The sequence below is a fragment of the Malaclemys terrapin genome, chromosome 2 (genome assembly GCF_027887155.1).
Source record: "Malaclemys terrapin pileata isolate rMalTer1 chromosome 2, rMalTer1.hap1, whole genome shotgun sequence".
Taxonomy (NCBI): Eukaryota; Metazoa; Chordata; order Testudines; family Emydidae; genus Malaclemys; species Malaclemys terrapin.
The window spans coordinates 108,985,840-109,001,514 of NC_071506.1; the positions used below are offsets into that span (position 1 = coordinate 108,985,840).

The following is a 15,675-nucleotide window of genomic DNA, read 5'->3' on the forward strand; positions in this document are numbered from 1 at the left end:
CTGAAAATAGGAGTTCCATATATTCTATGGTAGCAATAGATCACAAGCACTTTCAATCTGCCATTCAATAAATCCATCAGCCACTACTAATATACAACTTTGCATAGAATTATTATTATTAGGTGTGGCTTTATCTTCAAAACAATAGAAAGTCAAAGTTTTGGGGGTGAGAGATTTTCTGCATCACATCCTACTAAAACTTTCAAAGCTGAAGATAGGAGAAACAGGATACAAGTTATAAATACCTTCTATTTGAATATTATAATAGCTACATGTTTAACTTTCCATAAGGTCTTCAGTACCTTCCCCACGACAGCAGTTGCCTTTCCAGCAGCACTGTCCCCCCAACTCTCACTTTCTACTTAGGGAAAACTAGACTGAAGACAAGACGTTGGCCTCAATTTAGATTTTATAACGGAATTGAACTGAAAGTGGACAGGGGAACACCAACTACTGCTGAAAGAGGACTGGGTTCAGTGAAGATATACAAAACTTCCACTTACTTTCACAGAGCCCAATCTCTCCCTCTGTCCAACCCACTTGCACTTTAAAAGCTGGTCTTCCCCTCAAATATTTAATATTACTTAAATATACTGAACTGGAAGCCTTGAAACATTCAAGTCTGTCTTTTAAGTTAAAGATCTGCTTAAGACAGCCTGATCAGTCGATGCTGCTCAGCTCTACTGAGGGTGAAGTTTGGTTGTCAGCAGAAAGTCAGAAACTGACCTGCCTGACCACCAACCCCGCAACCCCTCATACCAGCACAGCACTGCTCTGGGACTCCTTACAAGTCATTGTCTGTTCTCTGTGCCCTATAACCCATGCTCATTCCTAGGCTGAAGGAGATGGTAGCTTTTGGTCATGTCAGCAGATCAAATGGGGCAGTATGGGGGACGTGGAATACAGTGGGTCCCCCTGCCAAGGGAAAAGCAGTGCCATTTGGGATTCACTCATAAGTCCCACCCTGGAATCACCTCCAAGCAGCTAACCACATACTAGATGCCAAAAAACACCCTACTACACAGAAGACTTCCCAAAATATTTGGAACCAGTCCCCAATGACATACACCACGGGATTAGCTGGTTGCCCAAGCCTTTACTTTCACCTAGCTGGATTTATACTTTGATGATGACTGGACATCAGCTATGCACTATTTCCAGTTGGCAAATGACTGACATCACCAAAAACAGCCAATTGATGAGTACTAACTTCCCTTTGCATAACTAATTCAGTATGTTAAACTAGGAGAACAGAAATCATTAATATGCAAATCTGACAGATCTGTAATTTTTTTCTTGACATTCAGAATTGAAGAAAGATCTCAGTATAGTGTGGGGTTTTCCCCTAGTGTGACTCACCAGAAAAGTGTGTGCTGCTTCCTTTGCTTGATGCTAAACTGTGAATATTCATTCCATGGCTGGGGCTCATGCTAGGACTACTAAATGATCGAGGGCTTACAGGGTAACTATCTTGTGATTTTGGACTATGGCCACCCAGACACCGCACTTCACTGTCTGTACCATTCACCATTTCTATAAACTGGCGCACCCTAAACAATTAAAAAAAAGACAACATTATTTTAGGGAGAAGACATGCCACTTCAGAATTTCGATAAACATTCAATGCAAGCAGAAGTAATTTAAGTCTTGAAAACAAAGTTTTATTCTCTGACAAAGCACTCAATGTCAGAGATTTAGGCCTGGTCTATACTTAAAAACTAGATCAACCTAGCTACGCCACCAATGGCTGTGAAAAATTTCACGTCCTGAGAGCCATAGTTAGGTCGATCTAACCATCAGCGTAAAACGCTTCCGTTGGCCTAGCTACTGCTTCTCAGAGGTTGATTAACCACAATGATTAGAAAAAACCCTTCTGTCAACGTAGGAAGTGTCTACGCTATGGTGCTACAATGTCATAGCTGCAGCTGTACCAGTGTAGCGCACGTAGTATAGGTACATTCTCAGTCTTCAGATTATGAGGTTAGAGAGTATCCAACCAGAATGTAACCACAAGAGAACAAGTAACTGATTTGTGGGGAGGACCTAGAAAAGCAAGAACCTTATCCTGCAAGAATAAATGTTGACAATCAATAGTCTTTAAAAAAGGAAAATTTAGAAAGATTAAATGTTCTATTTTAAATTAAACTTTTTCCTCAGGAAGAGAAGGTTTTTCATCTGGTGCAGTAAATCAGATTCTTCGAGATGGCTGTCCCTGTGGGTGCTCCACTTTACAAGCACAGGGCATCAAGCACCTAATCTGAGATTTGTGGTAGTGGGCCCAGTTGGGCCACGCATGTGCCAGAGCTGTCTCGCGCCACTCCAATCAGTTACATAGCGGTGTGCAGCCAACTGCCCCAGTTCCTTCTCTAACTGAGAGAATTGGCCTGAAACTCCGAAGTAGAGGGAAGGAGGGAGGATAGTGGAGCACGCACAGGGACAACCATCTCCAAGAACCTCAGTTACTGCACAAGGTATCTTCTTCAAGGAGTGACCCTGGGAGTGCTCCACTTTAGGTGATTGTTAAGCAGTGTCCCTGAGTGGAGGGGAGGGGCTTCAGAGTTGGTCTACTGACAGTGGATAACACCGTAAGTCCAAAGTGGAGCACTGGATGTTGATTGTTGTTCTAAGGCATAGTGTTTAGTGAAAGTATGGACTGATGCCCAGGTAGCTGCTTTGCAAGTCAGTGACAGGGACATTACTGAGAAAGGCCACAGATGCTGCTAGTGCCCTGGTGGAGCGTGTGCAAACTCCCGGTGGATGTTGAAGATTGTGGTTTTGGTAGCACAAATGGATATATCCTACCATCCATTTGGATAGTCTCTCTTTTGAGATGGTTTGACCCATCAAGCGTTCTGTTATGGAAACAAATAGTCTAGATGATTTTCAAAATGTTTTTGTTCTTTCAATGTAGAAAGCTAATGCTCTGCGAACATCCAATGTGTGGAGTGAGGCCTCCTTCCCGTCCGCATGTGGCTTAGGGAAAAAAAAATACAGGTAAGTAAATGGGTTTGTTTAAATGAAAGGGGTAAGCAACTTTGGGTATGAACTTAGGATGCGGTCATAGGATTACTTTCTTTAAAGCATGTTGCATAAGGTGGGTGCGCCATTAGGGCACCTAATTCTCCCACCTTTCTGGCGGATGTGATGGCAATGAGGAAAGCTGCCTTCATGGATAAGTGCAACAAAGAGCAAGTTGCAAGGGGTTCAAACGGCTTTTCCATCAGTCCACAGAGAACGAGATTGAGGTCCCTCATGGGTTTAGTTTCTTATTGTGGGATAAATGTTTTCAGTGCCTTTAAGGAAGCGTTTAATCGTCAGGTGAGCAAATATAGTGACCCCGTCCACCTTGTCGTGGAAGGAGGTAATAGCAGCCAAGTGTACTATGATGGAGCTTGTGGACAGCCCCGATTTTTTAAGTCTTAGTATACAATCCAGGATCCTCAGTAGGGCGGGGACGATTGTGGCAAGATTTGTTTATCTGGGCAACAGGTGCAGAATTGTTTCCACTTATGGATATAGGTGTTTCTTGTAGTTAGTCTCTCACTGTTCAGTAATATAGCTTTACTTCCTCAGAACAGGCCTTCTCAACCCCAGTCAACCATGGAGTACTGAGAGGTTGGGGTGACGGACGCATCCCTCATCTTGTGATAGAAGGTGAGGTACTAAGGGAAAGGTTCAAGGTGGTTTCACTGCCATCTGGCGCAAGTATGGGAACCACGTTTGTCTGGGCCATGTGGGCACTATGAAAAAGACCCTGGATTTGTCCTGCTTGATCTTGTGACCGACTTGGCTTAGGAGTGAGGTCGAAAGAAATGCATACACCAGTGGTGCCTCCCATTTTATGAGGAGAGTGTCGGCTAGGGAGTGGTGTCCCAATCCCACTTTAGAGCAATATTGTGGGCATTTGGCGTTTAGAGCTGTTGCAAATATATCTATGGTAGGGAACCGCCATAGTTTGAATATGGATTTGAGAATTCCAGGATCCATCCCCCACTCATGGGTTTGTGAGAAATCCCTGCTTAGTACATCCGCCGTTGTATTCTGACATCCTGGCAGATAGGATGCAGATATCTCTATGTTGTTGGTGATGCACCAATTCCAAAGGCGTATCGCCTCTGTACATAGGGAGTATAATCGTGCTCCCCACTGGCCGTTTATATAAACATGAACGCTATATTGTCTCTGAGGATCTTGATTGTATTGTTCTTGATTAGAGGGAGAAAGTACTCGCATGCATTTTGGACTGCCCTTAGCTCCAGTAAGTTTATGAGCAGGTTGAACTCTGCTGGGGACCAGCACTTTCGACAGTATTGTTGAGTAGATGTGCCCCCCAACCTATTAGGGAAGCATCTGTCGTGGTTAGGTGGGAAAGGTATGGGGGGGTGCCAATGGGTGACCATATCCTCGTATATCTGCAGATGGTTGATGATGAAATGGTCGTGGCTTGGGTGAGGAGTGGCGAGGAGTATATTTTACTGCCTCGTCCTTCCTCATCACTGGAGATGGGGGGGGGGGTGAAGGGAGAGAGGCTGATTTGCAGGTAGTAGTCAGCTGGCTTGGTACTGATCTGGATAGGGTACCCTGGGTGCCGAGTAGAGGAGATTCAGGTCTTGAGATCACTATCTGGGCCGTGTGCCTCATGAACTGCTGAGGAACTATGAGTCTCGGTGCCGGAGACGACATGGTGGACAGCCCGGGAGCATGAATTGAAGCTGCTAGTGCTGAGGATTTAGAGCTGTGCAGCATAGGTACAGCAGGTGGCGCCATTGTACCGCTCGGTCCAGAGATGATCTTCGGTTCCATGGGTGCGGTTATATTTCACTTTAATGTGTAAACCTCCATTAGAGTTTTCCCACATAGAGTCTTTAGCTCTTCGGGAACACACTGTGCCAGATGTTCCTGGTGCCTCGCGGTCCGGCACACTCAGTGCCGTCGATACCAGGGCAAATTTTTCAGTTGGGAATCACTTTCTTTTTAGACCATTCTCAGTGCGGAGATGTCTGCAACTGCTTTTTGGCAGCCTTTCTAGGAGTAGGCTCCTTGGCAGCCAGTGTTGAAGTGGAGCCCATGTCAGAGACTGGCGACCGTTGGCTAACGGGTGACCTGGACTCAGGGATCAGAGGTTGACCTGAGGGATTTCTCTATCATAAGAAGCTTCAATTGGAGATCCCTGCCTTTTCTTGTCCTAGCTGTCAGTTTACTCAAAAATACTCACACTGCAGAAATGTGCATCTCACCAAGGCAGCAGACACACTGAGCGTGACCATCAGAGACCAGTATGGAGAGTCTGCAAGTCAGGTAGCGTTTAAAGCCAAGTGAGCTGGGCATGCCTGAGGGAGTCTGTCTCTTAGAGAAAAATGTAAGGGTAAACCCTGTTTGAGGCTAAGACTGTCCAACTGCCAGAGAGGCAGGGGTAGATAGGAAAAGTAAAAGGAAAAATTTTATTTTTTCAATTTTAAAGAAATTAGAGTAAGGCAAGTATTAGTTTAGTTGTAGTTAGCTTCCCTAAAACTATCACTATGAACTATTTATTATAAATAGTATCTGAGGTAAGAGAGGGCACTGCTGATTGCTCCGACTCAAGCCAAAGGCAGTAGAGAAGGAACTGGGGGATGGTTGGCTGCACACCACTATGTAACCGCTTGGAGCAGTGTGAGATGACTACAGCGCATGCTACCACAAATCTCTGATTACAAGCGCAGCGTGTCAAGACACCTAAAGTGGAGCACCCACAGGGACACTCCTCGAAGAATCTACCATTTCCCTCAAAGTCAATGAGGGAAGAGGACTCAGTGTCTGGAACTAGTAAGTATAAAGTGACAAAAGAAAGTTTAACATTAAACATTCATAATGGAAAACAGTTCCAAAAAATTAAAAAAAAAAAGATTTAGATGAAAACTCAGATTCTGGAAGACAAGTCTACAGCAAGAAACAAATTATGTCCACAGAGCTGCAGAATACAAAGGAACCTGATGACAAGCTACAGTTATTTGCTCTAGAAGATACATATAGCACACAGAAAAGTTAACTAAATAAGAAATTTCTAAAAATTCTGTTGAATTTAAAGCTTTCACAGGAACAAATTAATTATGTAATAGCTCCTAAGACTACACAGTTATCTATAGACAGACAGCTGCATAGATAGACTCACTTTAATGCAAATAAGAGATTAGGATTTCTTTCTAGTAGACTTGGATACAACTGTTGTGTTGTTTCAATGGCTTCTCCCATTCTTCCTGCTAAAACCAATTTTTGAATTCCTGTTCACCAAAGCACAAAAAAAATAAGGTTAAAACTTACAGTGTAAGGATTCATATACATTAATTATTAAAAATACCACCAACATGCATCAATAGGATTTTTACCAAAAAAATTAATGGAAAGAAGAAATGGGTTGGTTTCCTTGGAAATTCTGAAATATTTTAAGAGTTGTATTTATTTTACAGATATTTATATGAGCATTATATACATTATATATTGCCAGCTGCTTTGCAAACACACTGACCTACCAGTTTCTCAGATAGTTCATTTAAAGGAAGATTAAAAAATTAAGAGGGAGGGATAGCTCAGTGGTTTGAGCATTGGCCTGTTAAACCCAGGGTTGTGAGTTCAATCCTTGAGGGGGCCACTTAGGGAGCTGGGGCAAAATCAGTACTTGGTCCTGCTAGTGAAGGCAGGGGGCTGGACTCTATGACCTTTCAGGGTCCCTTCCAGTTCTATGAGATAGGTATATCTCTTACAGTCTAAGACACTGTTGTGATATTTTTAACTGATATATCTTCAGAAAGTATGTCCACACTGCACTACTGTCATTTGCAAGACCAGGAATACCAGGCTATATCTAGCTCATAAAGGCTATATCTAAACTATGAAAAATGGTCAAGTTTAGATTGTGTTTAGTTAATATGCTAGCTAAGCCCAACCTAAATATGACCTCTCGCCTAATGAAAATCAGAGTAACACCTTAACTTAATTTTCACCTACTTAATTTATAGCTTAAGCTCCTGACTAGACTGCAACTCAACCTGCCAAAACTGAACTAAAAGTGTTGATCTTTTCCAAGTGTAAACCTGAAACTCAATCTGCATCTAAACAGCACCTGCTAGCTACGCTTCTACCACTTTTCCTACTCAAGGCAAAGTCTATGTCTGTGGTCCCATTCAAGTTAACTGACTGACGATCAACTCTGGTTTACTAATGTGATAGTCAACATTAGTCAAGACCAGTAGTGGGCAACCTGCAGCCTGTCACAGTAATCTGCTTGCAGGCCACGAGACAGTCCGTTTACATTGACTGTCAGCAGGCACGGCTGCCCGCAGCTCCCAATGACCGTGGTTTGCTGTTTCTGGCCAATGGGAGCTGCGGGAAGTGGGGCAGGCAGCAGAGACATGCTCGCCACCCTTCCTGCAGCTCCCATTGGCCGGAAACTGTGAACCGCAGCCACTGTGAGCAGCAAACTATCTTGCAGCCTGCCAGTGGATTGCCCTGACGGGCCATGTGCGGCCCGCAGGCTGCCCACCACTGGTCTAGACACACCATTAACATTTGTTCCAGGATAACATCAAACATGTTTGTGTCCTCCCTTTCAAACATCAGTGTCATGGTAGGTAATTCATAACATTCCTCTTCATTAAACGAGTTCCAAAATTAAACAGTACTTTCAAGATTAACAAACCAGTGGCTCAAGAATCCATGATTGTGCATTAATGCTCTGAATTATAATGGTGTAAGATTGTTGGAAGGACATTCCATGATGAAGAGTTTCATAGATTAAATTGTAGGGAATTGTTTTTAATATGAGACAACTTAAGTGAATTTGTTTTAAAAAGCATGCAGTGTACTTTCCAGCCTTACTTTGTCTATTTTTAATGGAGGCTAATTCTTCTAGTACAGTCTGGTCTGTAGATCTGGCAAAAGCCTCTGCTGTTGCACAGTACCCATGATGAACTAAATAAGATGAAACCATTCTGAGAAGAGAATTCAAACAGTTAAAATATGCAACATCATTTACACCATTATGCAGGTAAAATAAACTGAAGACAATTTTCAAACTTCAAGACAGATAAGCAAACAAAATCACTTGCTTGATAAAAGCAAATAGTGGAATTAGTAAGATACCTAAAACAGAAATATAGATTTGCAAGATACAAAAATGTCCTATCCCAGTTATCTAGTCATGAATACATTAATTGAATACATTTGATTCCTTCCCAGAAGAGCTAAGCTCCTTGTTAGAACATATTCTTACCTGTACTTGTTTTTTTCAAACTATTTAACATTTTATTTCAATTATATAGAAACTATTGGGGTTTTTTAACGAATCCCATTTGTTAACCCAAGCGATGATCAATTACATATTGATTTTTTTAAGTGTATTCCTGGCTCATGAAATGTGTTGGACTTAAAGCCCTGTGAGGCCAAATTCTGTATTAGTCCACAGAACAGATACAGTATGCTCAGCAGCAATGAGAGTTTCTCTAAATAGCACCAAAAACGTTCCACACCCCAGAACTGGCATGAAAGTCTGCATGTCTACATTGCAAGAGAGACCTGCAGCATGTCTCAGGTCAACTGACTCAGGCTCATACCACAGGGCTAAAAATAGAAGAGATATTTGGGCTCAGGCTGGAGCCAGGACTCAAACACAGTGAGGGAGGTGGGTCTGAGAGTTTAGGTTCCAGCCTAAGCCTGAACATCTACGCTGCTATTTTGAGCTCCACAAGCCCGAGTCAGTGGACCTGGCCTCTTAGACTTGCCACTCTGGGGGTTACTTTTTTTTTTTTTTTTTTTTTGGCAGCATAGACATACCTTATGAGTAAGAGGGAAGACCCTCCATGGTTAAGAAAATCAGTGACTGTACCGACACTCACTTGTCCACTGGCAACTAGACAGACTAGCAACCCAGTTTAAACAAGCCCCAGAGCAGCCAGTTGAATTGCAGTCACTAGTGACATTGGTATGAATTTGCACTTATGACCTAACTACTGATCTCCTGCAAACACTTAAGCTCCACTGACATAATGGGTCTACTCATATGCATAAAGATAAGCACACGCATAAGTGTTTATAGGATCAAGGTCCTAAAGGAAAAGCCTCAAATCCGATGAACCATCTAAGTCTTCGTTTAAACAGATTTTTAGCACGAACGCTGGTGCAGAAAACAATCGTGGCAACAAGTGTTCTGACTCTGTATGGTAATTAAAAAATTCAAATACTTGTGACAATTCACTTAATCACATGAATTGTAATTGATCCAAAATACTGTATTTAAGGTTCTGAATCTAAGTACACTGAGAATGACAAATTAAGTTACATTTCCCCTTCAGTAATTTTTTAATTAAAATGCTTGTTTGGCTGGGAAAGATGACAAAATGGCTTACTCTAGCACTAATGTCAACACATATGGTGTCAGGAGGTGGTGAATATATCACCATCAATATAGTGAGCATTCACTTAAAGACAAAAATATGTTAATTGGGACGTTCCCACAGCCAGTGAGTCTGCTCAAAAAATTCAAATTAATGCCACATTAATACAAAACACTGTTGTAAACAATGCATTCCAGCAAGTAGCTGGACTAATATATTCAAATTTACAAGTTCTACTGACATTGTGTGAGTGCAGAAAGGAAAACTGCCATAAAATAGGTTTTCAAAATCTGATTTCTTTAGCTTAAATGAATTTAGTGCTCATAAAAAAGGGGGAGGCTATGAGAGAGAAAGCCAGACGAGCAGCAATTTTTAAACTGCAAATTTCATCCCAAAGTACTTTACAAAGTTAAACAAATTACATATAGAAATCACTTCATTTCCTACTGGAACAGATACTATTCCACAGCACATAAACACAAACAATATTGGCAGTGAGTAAAAACTATATCCAACTGAAAATACAGGAATTCAGGCATATTTAATTTAAATTACCTGAGTTAGGCAAAACAATTTTTTTTTATATTTTATATATACACACACACACATATATACACATACATATATATCCATTCCATGTAGACTACCGCAACTCATGAGTCTATATCCATAACCTCTGTGTCTCAGTTTCCATATGCACTCCCTCTGTGTTCACCTTCACTTGTCATTTCAGATTGAATGTTCTTTGGGGCAGAGACCAAGTGTATTCCATGTTTTGAGAGGCACCTAGCACACTTCAGGGTGCCAGATAAACAGTTAATCTCCAAAGGCCGTTCAGTCCCCTGCTTCTCTGCTGAGACAGCCATTATCTGTGTCAATTAGTGTCAAGTGATACAGTTGTTTCTTTGATACAGACACCTGTCTACCAGGATCTGAACGGATAGAGATTTCTACATATGCCATCCCAATGGCCATTCAACAGAAATAATTTTCAGTCACTACCGATCAAGGCTGCATTTGCACTGGTGACCAAGAAGTCAAACGTCATATAGCTTTTCACTAATTTTATATGCCAGCCAGCTGCCCTGATGAATCTTAATGGTAATCATTCATACTGTATCAAAGAATGCACTTCATTTTTTACCATCACTTCAATATGACAGGACAAATATAAAGTTGTCATGAACATTTAAGAAGTGCCTATATTTGTTCTAAAACTATTCGAACAGTTGAATTTAATTAGGATTTCGTACAAACATTTTTTTAAATGCCCATTTTAAAATCCCTTTTAGCAAATTTTAAGTACACAGTCTTTAAAATCCCTCTAATTCTTACTTTTGAATCATTGTCTGCCATTCTCCTTCCCGATCTCCTATAGGAAATCTGTCGATCTGAGCCTGAATTTTGGTTCTCCATTCTCGCATATAGTCTTCAATATCAAACACAAATGGATGCTGCCCAAAGTTAGCATCTACCACTTCTCCTGGTGTTTGAAGCCCTACTGTAGGGTACAAGTTTGGCTGCAAGAGATTTTTTTTTTTAAATCAATACTTTTTCCTCTTATTCCAAATTCCCCCCCTTTTTAATCAGCTTCAACATCCCCACCCACACCTGGGGAGAAGTAGTACTCACTCTCCTAGCATTCCCAGTGGTTAGTCAAATTTAAGTAACTGATACCAACTCAGCAATATGAGGACAAACAAGTCTGTCACCAGTCGGAGAGAAAATAAAACACTGCCCATTATTTTAAGATCCAAACCTCAACACTGGTAATTCTTCATCAAGCTAACAAATGCAGTTTTTAAGGCATGGTAAAGTCACACTTTTTGGCTTCGATTTTATGTTGAAAACATGCATCTCCAAGTTAAATAATCCTGGTCTTTTAAAAAAAAATACTGATTTCTAAACAAGAGCAAAAAAATTAAACACAAATTTATGAAGTGGGTCATTTCCAATTTCAGGTGTACCACCACTAAAATTCAGATATTTTAGCAATGTTTTAAGGTAGAGAATAGACAGGATTGGGGCAACTCCTCAGCTTAGAAATTCAAGTATAATGCCTACAAAGAACGGTACCAGTTCACTAAAGCCCTCATGATTTCTTTGATTTGTATCTAAAATGACTTCAAAGCATTGTCTTCTAAATTCTATTTTCTTTTCAGAGATTGGCCTTCACAGTGAACTTTTAAATATGGCCCCAATTCCCAAAGAGGTAAAAATCTGTTTTGCCAGCACGTATGTATTCTAGGATCAGAATGAATTTTTGGATGCCAATAGTCTCTCTTCAGCTTTTTCTCTTAGGACCTAGTGGCACAGTGATGCCCTCCAACAGGATTGTGTCTCTAAATCGTTGTCCTCTAAATCACAACACCCAAGTCCAGATTGAAAATGACGTGAATGAGAGAAAGGCAAAAAAAAAGAGACATCATGGTGTATCCATGGTACAGGGGGGCCTTTCATACAGAATGCTGCTGGAGAAAAAGCCAATCAAAAGATAACTAGGGTTTATAGAATTTTATGCAGAATGTAACAATATTAAGGTATTTTTAAATTTATTTAAAATAGTTTACATACTTCATACTATGAACTAAATTACGATTAAAAAGTCAAGTGTGACTAGTATTGATACAAGCTCATTAAAAATAGCCTTTCTTGGAGGAAATGCCTAAATTTGTGATTTTACATACACACACAAAAGCTGGTGTTTTAAGGAGTCTTTGCATATAATATAGCCACCCCTTGTGTTTGAACAATGGGCATTTTGTGCTTCCAACTCAGGTATTCTCAAGAATGAACACACAGACACACATACTTACATATTTGGGCATAAAACTATTACAATATAAAATAAGTTAGCTTTATCATTATTGTTCAGAGATTATCTCTCAACCGTTTGACAAGCACAAAGGGTATATAAATAAAATATTTTAAAATCATGCATTACATTCTCGTCCTGATTTTCTGGTCAAAATCCTCAAGAAAATGCCCTGATACTAAAATCTGAACAGAGAAAAAATCGTAACTATTTGCTTTTCCGTATTAGTGTTTACAGATACGGAGTGGCAAGTTTTTGCCTCAGTGATATTTGTCAAACTCAAAACCAGACAGATATAAAATTATATAAAAAGGGCATAGTGCACATTTCCAAGAAGCATAAGCTAGACAAGAACAGTCACAGTACATTTGAAACAGCTATTTATAGTATGCAGAAAATTCTATTTTCTTTTTGAAAATCCACTTATCTTACCGGTAGATCCGTGAAAGCAATACCTGCAATAAATAGAGATGCATTAAAATACTTTTTCATATATTTGTATTCAACATGTATTGGAAAAAGTTGAGCAAGTAACTTCCTAGAGGCGCTTTTTTTTTTTTTTTTTTTTTTTTAAGTATACAAGAGCATTCAAGTAGTCCGTTAAATTTGTCAGATCTTATCATTGTTGAAGGGAATATCTAATAGGGAATACCTAGATGCTAAATATTTAGTTTTTCTAATCATTATCTGTTATAGGTTTCCAAAAACTTCCCAGACCTTCCTCAAAAGTAAATATGACAGGCATGTGACATCCATAATGCTTCTGCACAAGTTAGTGTAGAAGTAACAGGAACCAAAAGGTCAGTATTTGGCAAATAGAAAAGAAATATGTTCAAAAGATGATGAACATTTAAACTACCATACAGAAATATGCAGACCAATATTTTGAAATTTGGTAGATTAAAGCTATGTTCTTTTACCCATGTTATATAGGCTGTCAAATCTATACTTAGACTCCTATCTTTAAGCAATCAAGTGTAAAAATTTTGGCCACAGTTGACTGTCTTAAATGCTACAGAAAAAAAGCAGCAATTGCATTTTCATAAGATATTCTGGCAATGTACAAGTTCTGTCATATGCAACTATAATAATGAGATGAAAGTTTACTGCAAAGAAGTCTCTTCTACTGCCAATGCATAGAACTTTTCTTGTTTGCAAAAATTAAAGGAGAAGTAGCATGTTTGCCAGAGGCTTTGTTGAAAATTAATTAGTTCTGATCCAAACTAAGTATTCTATTGGAGTTTGATAAACTTAAACCAGGTATTTTAGTATCTAGATATAAAATATGAGAAGATGATAAATGATAAAACCGGAAGAGCAATTTTGTAATTTACTGGGATTAGGAAAAAAAAAATATAACCTTTATATGTTCCCAGAGCTTTAGGTAAATTTTAGAAAAATTCCAATTTCAAATAGATTCTTTTGAAGGAGTGAAATTCTGTATCTGAAACCCACATGGTATATCACAATTTCCTTCTCATGATGAAGATTTTTATTTTTAACCTTGTTACTAGTTGTCCATCTATGCTGACAACTCAAATCTACTTCTGTTTTATTTCTCCATCTGATATAGCACTACCATCTCAAATGTACTATGGCAAAAACAAAGCTTCTAATCTTTCCTCCTAAATCCCAACCCCATTTTCCACCACCGTTAACAACTTCATCCCTCATCACTGAGGCCCTCAATATAGGGATCACTTGACTCCTTATCGTCATCTTTCTCCCATGCAAACTGTAACCAAATCCTTCTGCTTCTTTCATCACATCCAAAATTGATCATTTCCATATGGCTAACTTGCTGTCCATGTTCTAATCTTCCCTTGCCTTGACTACTGGAACTTCCTCCTCTTTGGACTTCTTGACTGTCACCTCCTCCGATTTCTCCAAAATGATCTCTTGCGTGTTGCATGATCTTATTACTCCACCCCTCCACTTTTGCAGCCTCCCAACAGCTTTCCATCACTCTAAACAAGCTTTTTGACCTTCCCTTCAAGGCCTGTATTAAGCTCCTGCCTAAATCTACAACCAGTTTCTTTCCCAGTCCCACTCCTACCAACAAGAGACATCTTAACTCTTCCCCTTTGTCATTTTCTCACACTGTCTAAGCCTTATTCCATTAGCCCCTATTTCAATACTCTTCCAAAACCTATTCACCAAGCCACAACCCTCTCCTTAAGCCACTGCTAATACAAACATGCAAGACATGAGGAAAGAAAAATATCTTTCATCACTGAACTGTGTGCAGACTATCTGAACTGCTGGACAGGTAACTTATGTAAAATTAACACCACCCATCCCTGCTGTGCTCATCCTCAAAGTTTCTGTATAATGTGGTATAATGAGACATGATGCTAAAACATACGGTGAAGGGTTAACTGGCATAAATTTGGGATGGCTTATGTAACTAACTTGTGGCTTTGTTCCAGCTCTAAATGGCTTGGAAACTGATTACCTGAGAGATCATCTCTCTTCCAGTTGAGATAAATGAATATGTCCATAAAGGAACACACTATATTTGAAATGCACTCTCCTATGCTCTGGGACAAAGGGTAATTACATTTGTTAGCAGACTTCATCTAACAGTAACACACCGTATATAATTACAAACTCAAACATATAAGCTTGAATTTAATTGCGACAATTGAAGACTAGAGACCTTCAGAAAATTCAGATGCCAGATCTTAGTTGAAATATATGCAGATCTCCTGGGGAAAATGGTGTGGGCAAACCCCTCCAAATTCATGTATAAGGTTTTAATGTTGTATTAATAAGTGTTTCCATTTTTCTTATCTGCTAGTTTAAAGCCCTGCAGTATAAACCCATTTAAAAAAAAAATCGGTCCATATTTAAGGTGCTTTGAATCTTGGACTCCAATGTCAGAGGCAGTATAACACAATTTTAAGATTTTGAATGTACAAAAAACTGCACTAGGTTTGATGACATCAGCTATCATTAGCAGTGATTGTTTTCCATACCCAAACTATGTCCATTCTTTGTGTAGAAGCAGGTATTGTTGATAAGGTTTACACAACAACCAATGACATCCCCAGTTGTAAATGTTGGGCCATAGGGTTGTCCAGTTCCAGAGGAACAAAATGAATGTCCATCATCTCCATGGTAACCATATGAATGTTTATCCCAACCTACAACAAAGCATTAAGTTTTATTCACTTGTTTCCACTATAAATTAATGGAAAGAAATAAATGTATATAGCAAAAGTTAACTTGTTACAATCCAAGCAGTTTTTTATTAAGGTTGATTACTACACTCACCGTTATTCCTGTAAAACAGTAAAATAACCGTTACCAATACACATAAGATACAAATTGCTAACATTAAAATGCTCTGGTTCACTTGAATATCAACTTCTTTCAAAAATGGTTGAATATATAATTCTATTTACAGGTGCCAAATAAACTAATCAAGAAAAAAAGGGAAAATGTTGCAAAGACTGTCAATTCCCTCTCCCTTTTTAAAAGATTGGAGAT

At 39.5% G+C, this 15,675-nt stretch overlaps 1 protein-coding gene across 3 annotated transcripts in view; it reads right to left on the reverse strand.

Annotated features, from left to right (window-relative positions):
- RANBP9 (RAN binding protein 9) overlaps positions 1-15,675 on the reverse strand; it is a 71,845-nt gene that overhangs the window by 16,305 nt on the left and 39,865 nt on the right. For all 3 annotated transcript variants that reach the window (XM_054020899.1, XM_054020900.1, XM_054020901.1), the window contains 6 exons: positions 15,162-15,329; positions 12,616-12,638; positions 10,704-10,888; positions 7,855-7,967; positions 6,152-6,260; positions 1,360-1,550 (listed from right to left, as the gene is read on the reverse strand). In XM_054020899.1, the coding sequence (XP_053876874.1) occupies positions 1,360-1,550; positions 6,152-6,260; positions 7,855-7,967; positions 10,704-10,888; positions 12,616-12,638; positions 15,162-15,329 (789 nt within the window). The remainder of the gene's footprint in view (positions 1-1,359; positions 1,551-6,151; positions 6,261-7,854; positions 7,968-10,703; positions 10,889-12,615; positions 12,639-15,161; positions 15,330-15,675) is intronic.